General features: G+C 37.8%; 1 protein-coding gene across 6 annotated transcripts in view; it reads right to left on the minus strand.

The window, feature by feature from the left end:
• Window positions 1-1,251: 1,251 nt before the first annotated feature.
• Window positions 1,252-19,139, minus strand: part of ARHGAP29 (Rho GTPase activating protein 29) — a 59,880-nt gene continuing 41,992 nt past the window's right edge. For 4 of the 6 annotated variants that reach the window (XM_035333881.1, XM_035333880.1, XM_035333882.1 and 1 more), the window contains 19 exons: window positions 17,284-17,344; window positions 16,696-16,833; window positions 16,353-16,417; window positions 15,764-15,874; window positions 15,554-15,634; window positions 15,058-15,246; window positions 14,677-14,814; window positions 12,325-12,515; window positions 10,350-10,516; window positions 9,685-9,813; window positions 9,454-9,552; window positions 7,823-7,986; window positions 7,398-7,586; window positions 7,104-7,241; window positions 5,381-5,613; window positions 4,362-4,668; window positions 4,102-4,210; window positions 3,622-3,738; window positions 1,252-3,119 (listed from right to left, as the gene is read on the minus strand). In XM_035333881.1, the coding sequence (XP_035189772.1) occupies window positions 2,218-3,119; window positions 3,622-3,738; window positions 4,102-4,210; window positions 4,362-4,668; window positions 5,381-5,613; window positions 7,104-7,241; window positions 7,398-7,586; window positions 7,823-7,986; window positions 9,454-9,552; window positions 9,685-9,813; window positions 10,350-10,516; window positions 12,325-12,515; window positions 14,677-14,814; window positions 15,058-15,246; window positions 15,554-15,634; window positions 15,764-15,874; window positions 16,353-16,417; window positions 16,696-16,833; window positions 17,284-17,344 (3,528 nt within the window). In that variant the 3' untranslated portion in view covers window positions 1,252-2,217. The remainder of the gene's footprint in view (window positions 3,120-3,621; window positions 3,739-4,101; window positions 4,211-4,361; window positions 4,669-5,380; window positions 5,614-7,103; window positions 7,242-7,397; window positions 7,587-7,822; window positions 7,987-9,453; window positions 9,553-9,684; window positions 9,814-10,349; window positions 10,517-12,324; window positions 12,516-14,676; window positions 14,815-15,057; window positions 15,247-15,553; window positions 15,635-15,763; window positions 15,875-16,352; window positions 16,418-16,695; window positions 16,834-17,283; window positions 17,345-19,139) is intronic. The other 2 variants (XM_035333883.1, XM_035333884.1) reach the window with 2 other exon arrangements.

A 19,139-nucleotide genomic window follows, 5' to 3' on the forward strand; every position in this document is an offset into this window, starting at 1 on the left:
TTCGGCTGCGGTGAAGCAACTCCAAGCGCAAGACCTGGAGAAATTTACATTAGAATAGAAACAAACAATAGGGCCCGTTCGTAACATTTCCAGTCAAAAACAAAACCAGCGGCTTTCCCGTCAACCTTACGGCCGTGCTACCCGCGGAGCCGTGCTGGGGGCCCGCCCCCCCACGTCCCTCACGCCTCCGGCCTGCTGAGGCGTTTCTCCCCCCGGGCGAGAAGGCCTCCCTGAGCCACCCCCAGCAGAAGGGCCTAAAACCGAGATACAGCGACTTGCGAAGAATTTAGAAATACTTTTTAAAAGAGGTCGCTGCCTCCGCTCCCCTGTGAGCGGTCGAGGCCGGGCAGGGCGGCCCCCTATTACTGCTCCCGGCTGAAGGGCAGCGGGGTCGCTGCTCGGCGCCTCACCTCACGCCTTGTTTGCAGACGTACGCTAGCTGCTACACTCATATTCAGTACTGGATATATGCTACAGTATTTAAAAATATAGTGAGATAATAGATTTAACTGAAGTTCAAAGATAGACTAGCCATCATGCAGTCCTAATCCATACAGATAATACCACCTTTTCACAACTGTGCTATAATGTTCAACTACTGTGCCTCTAGATTTCATTAATGCTATTTCTGCTCATAAAGCAGATTTTTTCCCTCCTCCATTCTCAAAACTCCCTTCTATGTCAAGATGATGTAGAACTCCTCTGATTTTATTATACAGCTTGAAATGCGGTTGTCTGGCTGGCATCCTCAGGCTCCCTGAGGCAGCACCCTCAGAACATGGCTCATACCATGACCAGAACTGACCAGTGGTAGCATGGCCTTTGACAAGTATGTGGGCTGTGCCTCTGTGCTAAGATGACAAGGAAATCAAAGCTCTGTACTTTGAGTTTATCTTTTGTTCTGGAAACTAAAATCAGATTATGTCCACTGAATGCAATGTGAGATTTATTTGGGTATTTTGGGAGGAAGGACTAAAGGAATGGAGTAGAAAAATTCAGTACGTTTAACACTAAAACAGAAAATTGTTTCTTTGCTCTTCCTATCCTTAGAGTCCTTTTAGTTATTTTTAGAAAGTACTATTGCTAACTGTGCTCTATAGCATTTTAGAAAAGGTCAAATTAACCGTAATCTGATTAAGAGAAGTGTAACCACCCCCCAAAGACAGATGCAGAAAAGTATTATACTATTGCAAAGGCCAAATGTCTGTATTTTAATAAGTTAGAAGATATCCAGATATAGAAGCCACAGAGTCACTGAAACGTTAACAAGTTAATATATTTTAAAGCAAATATAACAGTGTACACATAAAAACCATTTAATACAATGTGAAAACCATTAGATGCACCTACTACTGCAGATTTTTGGTTATTTTCAGCTCTTTCATTGAAACTTGGAAACAGTGCTTTTCGTTTCAGTTATACCAGGTTAAATGGCAAAACTGATCTATAGCAAGCAAATCACTGCCTTTTCATTCCACTGAGAAAGACATCACCACTGCAACTGAGTCTCTCCAGAAGGGCACCCATATGGAACTGACTGTGCACATTTTTCCCACTCACTGACATATATAAGAAATTAGATGTAGTTTGATTGCTGCTTCTGAATAGCAAAGCTCAGCAAGTGCATCTTTGCTGTACAAAAAACATTAAAGTGACACAGAAAACTGGCAACAGATAATCATATCTGCCTAAATATACACATATGATACATAATGATGGGCCATGCTGGCCAGTAAGTAAGTCTCTTCAGGAGCAAAGCTTTAATTGCACAGATTATAAAACTGAACAAATGCTTCTACAGAGCAAATTACAAGCTTTGGTTTATGCTTAGACAGTGAACAAACCCTTCCATTTTTATTAACACCATCTATCGTGATGGGTCATCTCATTGCTACATGCAATACTCAGTTCTCTATGATTAAGTACTTCATTCCATACAATGAAATGAAGCTCTGTCTTATCCAATGAACCCATTAGCTGTATCTAGTTTGGAAATGCAATAAATCCTTATGAAAATCCACTGAATTACAAAAAAGTTCAACTTATTTCCTTCACAATTCCCCCCCACCCCCCATTTTTAAAATGCTGCATATATAAAAATAACTTTAATATGGCACAGAAGTGGGATTCTCAAGGGAAAGCAAAGGTAAATGGGTAAAGGGAAGTATCCCCTGGCAAGATCAACAAACCACATACAGTCCATGAGGAGCTTGCACCCTACACAAAATGAGCTTCCCTGTGTTCCAACTCTTGGATCCTTTTTGGTCTCAGTCTCTGATAAGTAGGCTTCAAATCTGTAGGGTGAGCATCCTCTGAGCTAGTTTTTTGTTCATCTGTGTTTTGTCCAGGATCACCTGATGGAGGCACAGAGCTCCTAGCTAGTTTCACAGTATTATCCTGGTGAAGCACTGAGCTAGCACTGGTTGGTGTACAAGCTTTTGCGGTAGAACTCTCTTCATTTTGTTTTGATTTGTTAGAGGGTGGTTTATAAAATGTCCCTGGGGGTGGCTGCAATGTTCTCGGTGCTCTGAAGGTAGCAACAGGCTTGGCATCAGGACCATTCCCTTCTGCTGCTGTCCTTCCTGACCTTACAGAAACAGAGTATGGCTTAACATGAAGAATGGTGTTAGCAGAATTGTTACTCATGCTGCATGATGAAGATAAGGCACCTGCAGTTCCACTTTCAAGTGCTCGGTTTTCCTGGGGCACATTAGTCACTATCATCGCTGTCCTTGCTGTGATATCATACTGTTTATATTGCTTGTCCCAAGTTTTTCGCAGCATCTGGGTGTCACAACAAGAAAGTCTGCAACAGGTACTAACAGCAGGGACTGCCTTTACCTCTGAAACTTCTTCAATAGTAGGGCTCTTGCTGAGATTCTCCGGACTTACTGCTCCTACATTTTTTGTATTTCTTTCATTCAAAACACATGGAGGAAGTATTCTGTCTATGGGTAAGCTCACAGGGCGAATAGCTAGTTTTGTCCTTGGAGCCCGCAATGGAACTTTGTTAATTTGACGATTAGGTTTTGCAGGAATTAAGTTAATTTTACAGCCATCTTCACCTGGAGAAACAAATGAATCACTGTCTTTTTCTGAAGCTGGACTCACAGTATCACCTAGAAACACATAAACAGATATTAGTCAAGTCAGCAAGACTTTGACAAACAGAATACAATCTTCATTAATGACTCCTTCACAGCTGGTATTGTAATAGGCTAACAGCTTTTAGGTATAACTTTCCACATAGCTATGAGCAACCTACTAAAAACCAAAACGTTAGTATTTCATTAACAGTAAAACAGATATTGTACAGATGTGACTAAGGAGAAAGCAGACAAAGAGACACTAAACTCCTTTTTTTTTGCTAATGCTTTCCCATTTCCTGGATAACTTTCCATTTTTATGATTTTAACACGTTTCAGAATGTTGTACTCTACATACAGAACATCACCAAACTGGTAACAACAGCTCAAAATCATTAGAATTAAGAGATCACATATAGTCACACCTAAATGAAGTGTAAGAAATCATGCCTCTGTTAAAATGAACCTCTGTAGTAGCACATGCAAACAGGAGAACAAAAACCTTATATAAGATTCACAGCTAGGATAGGCAAACCTGTCTCTTTTGGAGCAGAGATAGTGATGTCCAAAATACCTGCAGCTGTTGATTCTGCCAGAGAGCTATTCTTTCCAGAGCCTTCTTGTTTACCACCAAGAGGTAATGATGCACGTTCTGGGAGAAAACAATGATCAAAATATGTTAATCACTGGATATTGCTTCATAGCATCACAGTAGATTGCAGAAATCCACAGCCACAGTGTTTTTTACCATTTTTTTTTCCTAAAGAAGTCTACTCACCATTGCATTGTCTTAAACACTTTAAGCTGATTCTATAACCACATTTATTTCCGATAGCCTTTAGAAAGATTTAATTCTGTTTCTCTTACTAAGATAAGTACTATATCAAGCACTGACAAGCAAGCTTTTAGGCAAGACTAGCTTGTTTGAATTGAAGAGCTGCATGCACTATAATCTAATGCATCTATGCATCCATCTAAATGGATTTTATTCACCCAAGAATAAAATTCCACTAACCAGTTGCAGATGTATCTACTTGTTCTTTTGTATTCTTGCTGTTGTTTGATTCCAAGAACAACACAGCTGTTTCTGAAGCTCTGTTTTCACTTGGAGCTATCAGAATACCCTGTTAACACAAGTCAGAGTGAAAGTAAATGAGAACAAGAGAAAAGACTCAAAAAAGTACTTTATAGTAATGTGCTTCAGAATGCTTCAGCATTTAACACAAGAGAAGATGGCACAGGTAGCACTGCATCAGCACAAGAGAAGTCACTCACTTCCTTTACAGTAACAAATGACTTCCTCTGCTGCTGTGGCTCCCTCTCTCCTCCTGATAATGCAACTCTGACTGTAATGGCAGCTTCTTCAGACTGAGATGTGCTCAGAAGTGGTTGCAACGAAACATCAAATATCTTTTCATAGTACGTTATGAGTAACTCCACTATCCGTGCCTGATATGGATAATCCACAAGTGATGACAAGGAAACTGTAGCATCTGTTTGACGTGGCCTGATCAGAGTTGGGCCAAATATTATGCCAAGGTTGCTGGCTGACATTTTATTTTCATCAGACTGTTCTGTAACCCTGCATAAGGAGAGGGGAGAAAAAAAACACAGGAGTAAGAGGGCATTTCACTACTTCAGAATTATTTTAGGTATTAATTCTAAGTTATGTCTAAAGAGGCTAAAAGAAAAATACCAAAGGTGGGTTTGGGTGGCATGCAGAACCAAGGATGACAGCACTTAACAGCAACTTGGACTAAGCCCTTTCAGTGTGTTTTTTATGTCTAATTCAGTGTTATTGGTGACCATCTGGAATTTTGAGTAAATGAGGCAGGAGGGTAGGCAAGGGTATGTGCAAACAGATTGAGAAATACAGGTTAGAATCTAGTAATGTGACAACTCAAAGACCTAAACCCAACATCATTACACATAGAGCACGCTTAGGCAAACTATAAAGTCTCTATGCTAGTTTTGAAGCACCTAGTGAGAGTAATTGATGAATACAAATACAGATCTGTCTTTTTCCATAGGACCTCTTAAAAGGTCAGAACGTGCCAAACTTCATTATATTTTCTTCTGGCATAAGGATGGGTAATATAGGACCTAATAATATAACTGCAGCACACTCAAAACCACATGTAACTATTTCTGTGAATAAACAGTGACAAATGACAACCAATCCTGCAACTTTTTCCTTTACAGTCATCCAGAAGGGTACAATGGTTTCCTGGTATACACCACCTAGCATGCAGCTCAATTTTCAACAGCAATTTGCATTTCAAGTCTTTTCTCACCTGTGAAGGTGTCCAATAAGGTACTGAAGAGTGTTATAGTTTGGTACAGGCAGCTGTTTCAGAAGGTCTTTAATTTTAATGATGATCCTATTCAGTTCAATACAGATTGACTGCCTTTTCTTTGATTTGGGGCTAACTTGTTTAGCATCCACTTCCTCATTAACACTCTGGCTTTCCTTTGCAAGTCCAATGAACTCATTGTAAAGCCGAAACAAAATCAAGGGTTCTGGAAGCTGAATAAATAAGAACATTTCAGAAACCACTCAAGCCTGAATTTTAACTTGTTTCCTTCCTGTTTTTCTTCAGCTTTGTCTGGTCTAACAGATTTTCTTAGATGACGTTTTATCTTTGTTTATTAGCTCAAACAACAAGTTCTCAAAAACAAACCTCAGTAACAGTAAAAGACTCCCTCCTACACTTTTTCCATAAATTATTTGCTAGCACCTTACTGCAAGAGCTTTGGCATTGAGCATTTATCGATATACGTAGGTATTTCCATAACAAGATTGCTGTGAGAGGTGTTACACTGCAGACGCATGAAACAAACATTTGTGATAACAAAACAGTATTCCTTCCTCCATTCTTTGATAGTTACTATATGTGGTATCCAGTTTAGTCCATATTCTATTTTTTATTGGATTTTAGGCCATAGAGTGTTTTAAATCATGATTCAAATGTTCTCTTGGTGTAACAGTAGTGTATTACAAAGTGAATGTTAAGAAAAAAATCACAGAAAGACAAAAAAACTCAAACCTAACCTGGTTACTTGTTTAGCTCCAGTTTAGATAAAAGTAAAAAGCAGGAAAACTAGTTAAAACTCAATTAGGGTAAATAACTATTTGTAGGGTTTAAATCAGGATTCTGTCTAAAAATGTCTGCAGGTTTCTAGAATTATTTCAACATTTAAAATGGACAGGTCTACTTAAAAAAACACAGATTATCTACAAAAGTAATTAGACCAGAAGAAAACAAGTTAGCTAGCTATTTTTAGAGTTATAAGCCATATTCAAAAGACAGCACAGTGCCTCAAACTATCCCACTATGATGTATTTAGGACAGGACCATGAAGCTAAGGAATGCTCTTCTCAGTGTTAACTTTTTTTTTTTTTTTTTGAGTGACTCAGTAATCACACTGGGCAACATCTCATCCTCATCTTTTCAGTTACACACTGAAATCCCTTTGGAGAAATCAATCCTAAAGCTTTAAAACCCCATTCTGTAAGGAAAAGATGGACGATCCCTCCATTATGAGCATATCATTATGATGATTATGAGTGTCTGATCAAATCATTGTTAGCATATATTAACAGCAATATTTTAGCATGTCTGCATATTGAGGCAAGAATATGAGAATATGGCAGTGCTTTAAACTACACATATAACAGCCAAAACACAGTAACCAAAGGTTTTTAAAAGTTTAGCTTCACTACAAATGGATAAATAAAAGCTAGGTCTGTGTATAGTACTGGTAGTTAAGAGACACCGTATCACATGGAATCTAGATTGCAATACAAGCTCAATACAAGCTATCAGCCATCTCAGAGCTTTCCCTGCCCTTATCACAGCCTCCATATGAAAATTAAAAAAGCCTACTGCAAATATACAAGGCATTCAAGGCATCTGCATGTGCTGCAGGATTGCTGAAAAGGATTTTTTTTTTGTCTTGTGCAATGAAATATACTATCCTACTATGTTTTTTCCATTTGACCTCTCAAGTGCATACCTGGCGGAGATACAACTTGAGAACATTGCTGATATCATGTGCATAGAGTTCTGAAAGCTCAACCAAATCCTTTCCGTTTTCAAAAGCTTGACAAAGCTTTTCAACTCTTGATTTGGCTCCATTCACACGATAGATGCCCTGAAATAAAAAGACCAGCACAACTCTATTGTAATTTGAAATGCAAGTGCAAGTTTAAAATACAGACAAATTCAACAGTATAATATTATCTTGAAAGCCTTTTTTATTTAAAAAAGTGTGTTCATACTTAAGTTTCATAAACAAACTTGGGCATACCTTGACATTCAGTGCTCTGCTTTCAATTTCTGATGTGCACTTTTTGATGATGAAAGGAATGCCATCAGGAACGTTTTTAGCAGCTTGGGCAAATTCCACTCCAAACAAGTGAAGCCTTCCATGAAGTTTTTTGTGCCCACATTGAATAGCTAAAGTCTCTAAACACTTTTTATGGCATGCAAGTGAACACTACAAGGGAAAAAAAAAGTACATGGTTTGACATAGTTTAACACTATAAGAAATCTCTGGTGTTTGTCACCCCACATGTGAACAAAAAGGAAAATTCATTAGTCAGTGGTTCTTTTGCTCATGAGGGTTCTGTGAGCCACAAAGTCTGTGCTTTTTAGATAGAAAAAATCTAAGCTTCCCAAACTCCCAACTTCACATAAATCCCAAGCAGCAACTTAAACTATTTTTCAACTTACCTCCTCACATTCAGCTCCATGAAATACCACTAAGCTGTCACATTCTCTGCATTTAGATGGAGCTCTCAGCTTCCGCAGTTTGTGTGTTTGTGCTGCTTTAGACATATTAGTGTTTCTAAAAGGTCCCGGAGAGTTTGCAGTTTCAGATGTCAGATCATTTAAACCTGGAGAGAATTTTTTTGTTTCAGTCACTGTAATATCTACTATTGGAATGGGCTTTTTTTTTTTAAGAACTGTGCTGTAGAACACGGAGTTCTGTAACAGAAACTATTAAAGTAACCAAAACCATTTCAATCACAAGGAAGCAAAGCATTGTTACAGTTTAACCATCAAATAATATTATATAGAAGTAGAATCAAATAGTTTTGCATAAAGTATTTCAGTTCTCTTCTGTCAATGGCACATGAAAACACTAGGATATTTAATTCCAGCTACCCCACAGATCAGGCAAGTTTCTTTCTATTTACTTCAAAGCCCTGTACTGGAGTATGAAAAAATCACACTATGGTTTGGTCTGTAATCTTTCAGAAGTACTTCATAAACATACACTGCATATGGTAAGAATTAATACACACTCACAGCAGAACTTATATAAAACAATGACTCCTCCCCAGTCACTAATTCTCAGTCTCCTATGATAACATCAAAATAGTTTCAGGGGATTCTACAACACAATAGCAATTGGTGCTTTTCATGACTTTTTTTTTTTCCAAGTTATCACCAATTCTGAGAAACAAAAATTAAGATTTTATCTGTAGAACATAGGAAAGTAATACATACAGTTCGAAAGCCCAGAAAGCTTCTGAATTGCTCAAATAGTGATTAGATACTATTCCAAGTGAAAGTTTACATTAATTGGTATGTTGTCATACTTTAAATCTAAATCTAAACTAGTATTAACAACAGGCTCATTCATAGAGGGTGAAGTATATATTTAGGAAATAAGGACTAACTAGAGGATTTCCTAAATGCTTTAATGAACAGTGGCACAAATATAGCTGAACTAGTTTGCAGGTACTGCAGATATCCCTTAGAATTATTTCTGATAATCGAGTTATTCAAGCTGCAGTACCTGTGGCAACTTCATCTTTATACAGTAAAAAATTAATTCATATGAAAGTTAGAAATGGTCTGTTCAAATGTGGGACAGACGTTATGAAACGAGTTTCTCCACATTCAAAAGGGTAAAATCCCAATTACCCCCCTAAACATTTGAATTCTATTTTTTCACAGATTTGACTACTACCAGCTCTCCATATCTGTGCATTTTACCTGACTTTATAAAGTTATCTTAAATAACTGACTCAATGCTATGCAGTTAATGAATGTTAAGTGAAAATGGTTAGTGGATCATTCATGTTTACCTCATGAGGCTGAAAACACTAGAAATATTCACTGGTTGCCTGCAGAGTTCATCTAAATGTATTAAGACAATTCAGCACCACTTCATTAAAATGACTTGAACGTTATTTCTCAACTTCCAACATCAAGTGGAAAATATACTGTACTGAAAAACTACACTACTGGTAACCACAGCACTGTATTTTTCTCGAGAGCATTAAAGAGAAAAAGACAAATTCCACAACAAAAAACATCTTTGGGGGAACTTTCAGGTGTGGAAACAACATTACCACAGTCTGAAGGAGATGGCGGTTCTCTTTCATCAAGATCATCTGCAGATGACATAGTACCAGTAGAAGGTGTTCGTGGAAGTCGTCTTTTAAAATCCCCTGGAAGATGACAAAAAAAATCAGGAAGCTGAAAGTATCACTTCTGTCATAAACTAATAAAGTTATCTTTATTAATTTAAAACAGTCCAAAGCAAAGATTTTAAATTAGTACATCAGTGAGTGTAACTATACCTGGGCTAGCAGATGGAGAATCCATAGATCGTGACTCACTGCTTCCCCCTGCACTTTCAGAATCACTGCACATTCCTCCACTCTGGTTTCCAACTGACCAAGATCTGAACGGTGGTGGCCCTCGTATTGCTTTTAGAAAGAAAATCCAAGAATTCCAAATGTAAAGGACAAAGTGACAGTCTTTTTATTGAAAAAAGTAACTATGATTATATTCTAAATAGGCAAATATTACAACAGTTATATGAACATGCAGTGCAGTGAAAAACACAGCATATATTTCTGTAAAAGCTTCAGAATGAAAGAAATTAATTTTGAAAACTTGACGCTTGTACTTTTGCAGAAAAGCAGAAATCAATGCAGTATTTACAAAAACACAGGATATTAAGTTGCTAATGTCAATGTAAGTAATTCAGTACACTGAGCTTAACAGAACTTACTGTTTGAGTTACCCCTTACCTTTCTTGCTCAAAGAATCTAAGCTACACATACATGTACTTTTCAATTTCTCCTTATGCTTGAATGTATAATTGCTTTCAGGCTTCAAACTTTAAAATGCATTTTTTTCCCTTGAAAACTGCTACGTTTCTGGCAGTGAGACATCAAGCACCTATTTCTTGATATTTTTATTTAGGGACTGAACTGCAGTTGAAATGCAGAAGAACTACCTTGGATATCTGTGCTGCTGGATGATCTCTTTTCTCCAATCCTTTGTGAACGACAGTAAATTGGACTTCCCACATCATCTAACATCTGGGATGGAAAATCTCCTGAACACTGCGATAAGTTACCATGTGATGTATGGACACTGTTGGTTGATTGTTTATTAAAAACCCTTTGGAAAGCAGAAAGTAATTTGAATAGTGGATAAAACAGAATTGAACAAAAGACAAAGTTGTCGTCGTCCCCCCCCGCCCATGCCAGGGCACTAAAAATGCTTCATTTAATGAACATTCTTGTTCATTAATGTTCATGAACAAATGTATTTTTACTTGTAATCAGTAAAGCCCAAATTTAAAAAGGCAATTTATTTCTAATTAAATAAGTGCAATTTCCTTTTTTTTCTTTCATGTAAATCAGCTTTTCCACATATCTGCAAGGTGTTATGACTGGTCCGGTAGATTTTGAAAATACAGCAGATCTGTTTAGCTGAAGACCAGAAAAATTTAGTGGCTATTGCATCCTACTCTCAGTCCTTTCATATGAAAGATTCTCTGCCCAGCCATCACCCCTATTCATCTATAAACACATAGATGTTAACACATTGCTAGATACTGCTGCAGAACCAACATTCACTAAAAACCAGAAAATATTTTGAAGCTACCAGAGATGTTAAGTCCATTGTGAAATACTTGTTCTCAAGCTGAGAACAGAAAACAGTTAGCAGCCTAATGTAAAATGCTGAAGCGCTCTGTGGACAAAATGGCCTGCTAGCCAAGTTTAGCAGTCAGGAAGTTGTTGCTTAATCAGTTTTACCCTGTCCAGCTGAAGGAAATAACAGACTTAAGAAACATTAAAACATGCATTTGTCCAAGCTACTATCCCTTAAATAAACGCAGACCTGAACAATAAAAACGATCACTTCAAGTGCATGAAGAATCACAAGGCCACGTCAAAGAAAACAAGAGGGAAGAAGGGAGGAGAAAAAACAAGCTCCTATGAATCTTAAGCATTAAATAGCTGGGAGACCATAAAAAGAGATTGAAATTTCATGCTCATCAGTTTCTTGGGGAGCTGCATAGTTACATCCCCTAAGTCAAAGTTTATGAGCATGTCTAAATCAGTCTTAAAAGGCAGGAAATTGACAGACAAGAACTAAGAATCTCAGCTTTAACTTTGAATTTCCTGGCTTTTGTTGGTACAAGTCTGACTCAAGCATTAGGTTTTTGTATTTAGTTCTCTTTTGAAAGACGATGACGACACTTTCCTGTACAACTGTGAAACATACAGACTGGAATGAGTATTCTGGTACTTTAGTGCCAAGATGACTATTTTACAACAAGTTAAAGGTGGAAAAAGCATTTGGCATACTGGCACAGTATCTTTTCGTCTTGCTGTCTTTACTTCCATATTAGCAATATCTTTAATAGATTAACATTAAAAGCTGCTATTTCACACTGCTTGGAAAAAAGAACTAAGGGACATGTAATAACAAAGGGACATGAGGACCTGAACTTTTTTTTTGTCACACAGCAAGAGACAGAAATCAAACTTCCTGCCTGAAGTTTTCCAAACCTAAACAATATACCAGAATGTACAGTAGCAAGCTTTTCTCCTGCAGAAGGAGAAAAGCACCTTCCCAGGCATTCTAAAACAGATTATCAAATATTACTAACACACCACACTAGTAAACCGTACAGTTCAAAATTTTTTTTCATATTAACTACTATCTACATTAAAGTAGTAATAAGTAAATTCTTGCACAGCAATTGTCAATGTTTTAGCAAGCATTGTCATATTTGTATGTGAAAATTATATGTAATCAATCACCAAATTATGTATTAAAGAAATAAAGAATGGTAAAATAAAACACGAAGATTCATTTGATGCTACTTTACTCCTCTGGAAGTTTTTACTAGTAAGCACGTATGCCTTGAATTTAACTCTGAAACAAGCAAATGCCACAAGTAGTCTGGGACTCACCCATCAACCTGGGAGCTATGGGTTTCAAAAGAACCTGATTCAATAGGAGCACCTTCCTTTGGCAAACTTTTCACGAACTCTGAATACTGCTGACCAGGGTCATAAAGTTTGGCACTCTCACAGAGGGACTGGCAGTTAACTGGAAGAGATACAACCTGAGCATGCTGCAGCTGGAACAGGTTAACTGTTGCCTGTTAGGAGGAGAAAAATTTGTACATGATTTACTAGGTTTTTCAATTCACTATGCTCAACCTAAATTAGCATCATGACAGCGATTTAAATAATACTAGAAAATGCTAGGAACTTGTAACACATGCAGGGATGGGTTTTGTGCAAGATTCCTGGACGTCTACTGCAAATACTTCATATGAGGCAGTATTCCTCTTTTGCTCTCTGGGTTATCAAATACTCAAAGTAGCAAAGGCAACTCCAGTGTTTTCCTACTTTGGGTTAAACAAGCAAGGTTTGTTGCTACCAAAAAGGCAATTTTAATCCTCTGGGAATTAAATGCTACAATGAAGTAGTTGGAGTTCCAAACCCAAATCATTTCTGTATCACCTTGAGACATGAAAAAGGACAAAATGCCTTGCCCCAACAAAACAGACTAACTGAACACTAAGTACAATAAAGCTTCTAAAATACTTTATCCAAGTCAGAGACGAGGGAAGGGGACACTTCATGGCTTCTGCTTCAGGTAGGGGGTTGCAGGAATAACTGCTACTGCTTTGCCCCTGTTTCAGCTAGGATAGAGTTAATTTTCCTCCTAGTAGCTGGTATCATGCTGTGTTTTGGATTTAGGACGAGAATAATGCTGATAACAAGCTGATGTTTTCGTTGTTGCAGAGCATTACTTACACTAAAACAAGGACTTTTCAGCTTCTCGTACTGTCCTGGCAGTAAGGAGGCTGCAGGTGCTCAAGGAGCTGGGACAGCTGACCCAAACTGGCCAAAGGGACATTCCATACCACACGGTGTCATGTATGGGGTGGCTGGCTGGGGTGGGTGGGGCCACTGCTTGGGGATGGGATGGGCATCAGTCAGGGGGCAGTGAACCATTGCCTCGTGTTATCACTTGCTTTGTACATTCTATTATCATCATCATAATTTCCCTTCCTTTTTTTTCCTTTTAAGCTGTCTTTATCTTAACCAACAAGCTTTTACCTTTCCTCCTGCCCCGATTCTCTGCCCCATCCCACTGTGGGTGGGGAGTGAGTGAACGGCTGTGTGGTACTTAGCAGCCTGCTGATTTAAACCACAACACATCTCCAACTTTTTCAAGAGGGAAAAGATTTTTTTGCCTTCACACCTTCCTTCTTCTTTGGCCTTTAACAAGCTGGTACCTGACCAGCTTGCACTAATGTGGCAGCATGCAGCCAGGTAAGGAATTCAAGCTTGCTCATTACATTATTTGTAAATGAGAAACGCTTTCATCTTCCTAAACTGTCCAACAGAATTTCTAACTTTCTTCATCAGCCAGCTAAAAGCTTGGGCTTTTGATTTTCACAAGCAGAATTCAATTGTCAGTGAAATTTATTTTGCTAGTGTGTTAGTTGGAGATGAAGATTAAAACATCAACTAGTTGGTAAGCATTACTTTTCCTCAAACCGTTGATTTCAGAATAATTTGCAAGAGAAACTTGCACTGACAGATTTAAGCTTTCCACTAAGCTTATTGTGTTTTTTTTGTCAACCCCCCCCTCCCATGACACAGCACTGTATCCGATTTCATCTCATCTAAAAAATATGCATCTATTAGCAAAATGCACTCAAGGTTTTGTACAAGCAGCATACACAGATATAACATTTTGACAATCCTTTGCTTATTTACACCCATTACATTTGTATATTAAATTAGTCACAGTAGATACTGCAGTAATCAGGGAAGTTTTTAAGGCTAGCAGGCTCCATGCTGCAGTACATTAACAAACACTTGAGCCAAACTTCTTTGCTAATGCACAAATGAAAATAACAGGAACGTGAGCTGTACTCAAGGTAACAAGGTAATACTGCTGCCCTCAATATAACTAGAAGGATTTAACATGAATTCTGTAGTCAAGGTTCTTGCAGTGCAACAGCTCATCAAAAACATCTACAAATTCAAGATGGGTATACTCACATCTTTTTTTTAAAAAAAATATTAAAAATACCTCTTAATACTAAGAGGAACAACAAACATTAAAAGTTTTCCTTCTTTTTCTACTGGCTTGCCCTCTGTCCTTTGAAAACTTTCAATTTTAAGCAGATAACACTATCAATACAGTTTTCTCTCAGTCTTAAGAATCTTTATATAGCTCTATTTAACAATTAGGCCAAGCCACTTCATTACCAAAGCTATTTTAAAAAGCATACTTACAGCTTTAAGAGTAAGATCACACTGGAAAATAAGCTCCCGAAGCTGCATTAAGACATCACTTTTAAAGCTTTCCAAATCATTTCTCTTTTCTTCAATCTCTGCTATGCTTGCTTTATAGTGTTCATTGGCCTCTTCAGCCTATGGAAAAACACATGTATAAAGGTTGATGGACAACAAACCTTGATACTAACAGGTGAGAAAAATACATACACATGACAAATTGTAACAGAAGATTCTCTTTTAGGATAGAAGCCTGAAAGCACAGCAAGATTAAAATGAAGGATTACTAACAGAACATTCCCACCAATGCTCTCAAATGGGAAAGAACAAGCGAAACCAGCTAAGACTTATCTTTAAAAGTAAGAAAAAAAAAACTCTTACTTTTTGAAGAGCCTCCTCCTCTAGCCTTCGTTTTTTTTCCAGTTGCTTGCTGAAATCTTTTACAAAGCTTCCACTTGAGCTAAGATGCTCCTCCTCAGCACGAGCGGTACAGGATTTCGCCTTTTCATACTCATCTTGACGCTGTGTGTATAGCAACTTCGCTTTTCTTAGAGCAGCTTCCAGCTCTTGCTACAGAATGCAACAAAGAAAAAATGCAAAAGAAATAATTATTTTCATTTCCTGTTTGTTTAATGTGATGTTTAAAGAAAATGTTACACCCAGGTCGGTACTCTTCAGTTCAGACTAGGAAGTCATAGAAGGATAACCTCTTACAAATAGGAATATGCCATGAAATTTACAGTTATATTCTACATCCATTATGTCCTATGGGTTCTACATGTGAATTAAGATGCGTAACATTAGACAGCATAGTTTGAAAATATTGACCTTTTGAATAATTTGAGATTGAACACTGCTAGGTATGAAAAATACCAACCATTTTTTTCTGTTCTCGCTGCCAAAGCTCCTTGATATCTTTCCTTTGTCTATCCAACTCATTTTTTCTTCCCAGAAGGGGCTAGATAAGAAATATTAGAGAAATATGTCAAGACTTACAGGTTGCAAGTTTGTTCTTTCAAATAAGCCATTTTGTTGCAAAACCTTTTACAAACCTAAACAATATTTTTGTCAGTTTCTGTAAGCTTACCTGCACAAATTTGTTAGACTGGAGAGCAGCAGCTGTTTGTTGCCAGAGCTGATTGTTCTCAATATCATTTTGAAAAGCATTAAGGAATATTGATTGAAATGGCATATAATCCTAAAATTATACAGAACAAAACGTAAGTGTTCTGGGTAAGGTAGAGCCGACGTTCTAAGTGTCAGTATAATTGAACTAGATTTTCAATTACGTTTAATACCATGTTAATGTGTGCGTGGAAGTCAGTTAAGCATGCATATCGAAAGTGAGATTTCTCAGCTACCTTTCATTTTTACTCAAAAAACTTGGGAAGGCAAGTCTACAAGTCCAAATTACACAACATACAAGATGTTAGAAAGAAAAATAACATGGAATATCATAAGGCTACTCTGTATTTTCAACAAAAATGTATTTATCCAAATTTCCATAGAGAATGGGAAAAGATAAAATGCAACAAGTCTTTTACAGTGATTTGCAGTATAAATCAATTTCTGTATCAACTTAAAAATATATTCCTTGATGTCCCGAAATTTTCATTTTTGCTCAAGGCATCTAATGCATATTTAAGACTTAAAAAGAGCTCCTAAATCATACTCACCTGGGGTCCAACAACAGCTTTAGCAGTTTCAGCCATTTTTGCTAGATTTTTAGCACACTCCACTTCTGTTAAGAAAATAAATGACATAATTAACTGTTTATGATAATTATACCACCTCCCAAATGCACATTCTTCCTCTAACAGATAGGCTACAGAGGGGACCACCTTCACTTTGTTACAAGCCTTTAATTATAGGAAATGGGTGTTAGTTCTGTCCACTTCAGTGGAACAGCTACTAATTTAGAAATCACATTATTGACAGTCTGCAGCACAGGAGCCTGACAACAGATTTAATTTTATCATGACAATGCTGATTAAATGCCAGGAAAAAAAAAACACTCACCCAAGCTAAGCTTTTTTTCTACCCACGCGACTACATCCTTGGTATATTTTGACCATGCTTTAGCATAGGACAGAGCTGATTCAATTCCGCTGTCATTCCTTAGAAGCATGTTATCAACCTCCTCTGCTCGAAGATGTCCTGAAAATAAAGCATCAAACACAAAGAAGTGAATTTTAGACATGACCACACACTGAGAGCAAAGCCAGTATTAGCCAACTGTGAATACTTAAGCAGCTCTCATCTTGAGTTGTTCTTTAATGCTAATTGATTCTAAACAGGACTGACAGAGGTTTTAGAACAAATTAACAGGTCATAGTATTTTATCTTGACTAGTCATATGGCCAGCATAGCTTTCTTAAAGAAATCAACCCAAAAAAACACTAATCAATGACATACAGAAGTGCTTTGGGTCTTGTTTTTTCTTTTTCCCAAAAAGCAACCTAGAGTGGTTATTCACAGAAGTGCAAAACCTCTGCAAAAGTTATTTACACTGAAATTTTACTGGCAAAAAGTGACCAAACAACTTATTTAGAAGATGAGAACATATATACAGAATTGTATTTATTAAATATTAAAGCAATGACCTACCTTGAATATCATCCCTTTCATGCAGTGAACCCCCAGACTCCACAGACAGATTTTCAAAAGACTGGTGTATAGGGAAGAGATCAAGTTAGGGAAGATAAGTTCTCACTAGAGCTGATAGCCCAAAAAATTAAACTTCAAATTATACCCTCCCCCCCTTTTTTTCCCCTCTGCAAAGTAAGGAAAGAACTATGCTGTAACTCCCTCTCATCTAATATAGGATCTAAGCTCCCATAGCTGTCAACTGAGACAGAACAAATAGCAGGGAATCATTATATATCTTTAAGCCAACAATCCTGAAAGGTTGTGATGAAAAAAAAAAAAAAAATCATTGTTTAACATTCAGGGGGTCTAGAGGGGAAGATATCTGAGGAGCAGCTGAGGTCCCTTGGTTTGCTCAGCCCAGAGCAGAGCAGGCTGAGGGGAGGCCTCATGGCGGCCTGCAGCTCCCTCACGAGGGGAGCAGAGGGGCAGGTGCTGAGCTCTGCTCTCTGGGGACAGCGACAGGACCCGAGGGAATGGCATGGAGCTGGGACAGGGGAGGGTCAGGCTGGGGGTTAGGGAAAGGTTCTTCATTGAGGGGATGGTCGGGCACTGGGACAGGCTCCCCAGGGAAGTGATCACAGCACCGGGCCTGCCGGAGTCCAAGAAGCAGTTGGACAATGCCCTCAGACATACAGCTTGATTTTTGGGTGGTCCTGTGTTTGAGCCAGGAGTTGGACTCGATGCTCCTTGTGGGTCCCTTCCAACTCAGGATATTCTGTCATTTGCTACCTATCTTTTAAGAAGGATTTCATCCAGACCTGATGTCATATACATGTAACAGACACCATTCTACAAGCCCTAAAAATCCTGAATTTCTTCCATAGGAGAATAAAACCATGATTTCACCTAAATTACTTGCAGGTGTGCAGTGCAGGCACAACAGCTGACTAGTAACACTTTCTAATGAAGCACTGATACTCAGTACTACCTGACAGAATTTAATCCAACAATAAGTAAATAGAATTTAGCTTAGCTTAAGATTTCATCCCTTTGTCCTCATGCTGCATCTCTTTTAATTGTTGAAGTAGAATTATTTGTAGGACTGTGCTGCAAACCAGGCCAATTAAAATTGAATTAAAAGTTTACCGTGTAAAAAATTTCCCCTGCTTTTAAAGACCTGAATCATTTTAAATGAATAAATTACTCTAGACAACTCAGAAGCAGAGAGCAGGCAGAAGACAAACTCGAAGACATGGCTGCAAAATAGCCTTAAGCTTCACAAGAACTTGTTTCCATTTTAGATTTTGGTGTTTTATCATCAGACAAAGCTAAAATGGAGCATGGTAGCAATGATGCAAGTAGGTCTTTTTGCATTTCATTTTTTTTAATGTAAATGAGAACTGATCATAAATCAGAAAAATCTACGATCACTGTTCACTTCACAGCAAAAATTTTAGCTTTTAAAGTGGGATACTGTTAGGTTAGAATAAATAAGAAAAGGAAAAAAAAAAAAAAACAACAACCACATCTTATACTAATTCAGTAAGTACTTAGAGGTTCCGGTCCTAAAAAATTACTTCCCATTCTATAAAACCTAAATCATTTTAGCCCTGAGAACTGTTCAGTCTTCTCCACTATCTCAGGCACACAGCTTGGTTAGGGCAGCTATTTAATGCTCAGTTGTCCATCCAGATTCACCCCACTACAAATATGCAATACCATGTTGTAAAGGCAAGCATAGACTGCTGTTGAGGCTCGGCTACTTCTCTTTATATACTACTTTATTGTCAAAACTCAGCCCACCACCAAAAAGACAGTGACTCATCCCAGCAAACCTGCCCCCCCCATAAACCCAAACTTGCTGACTTGTACAT

Source organism: Oxyura jamaicensis, chromosome 8 (genome assembly GCF_011077185.1).
Source record: "Oxyura jamaicensis isolate SHBP4307 breed ruddy duck chromosome 8, BPBGC_Ojam_1.0, whole genome shotgun sequence".
Classification (NCBI taxonomy): Eukaryota; Metazoa; Chordata; class Aves; order Anseriformes; family Anatidae; genus Oxyura; species Oxyura jamaicensis.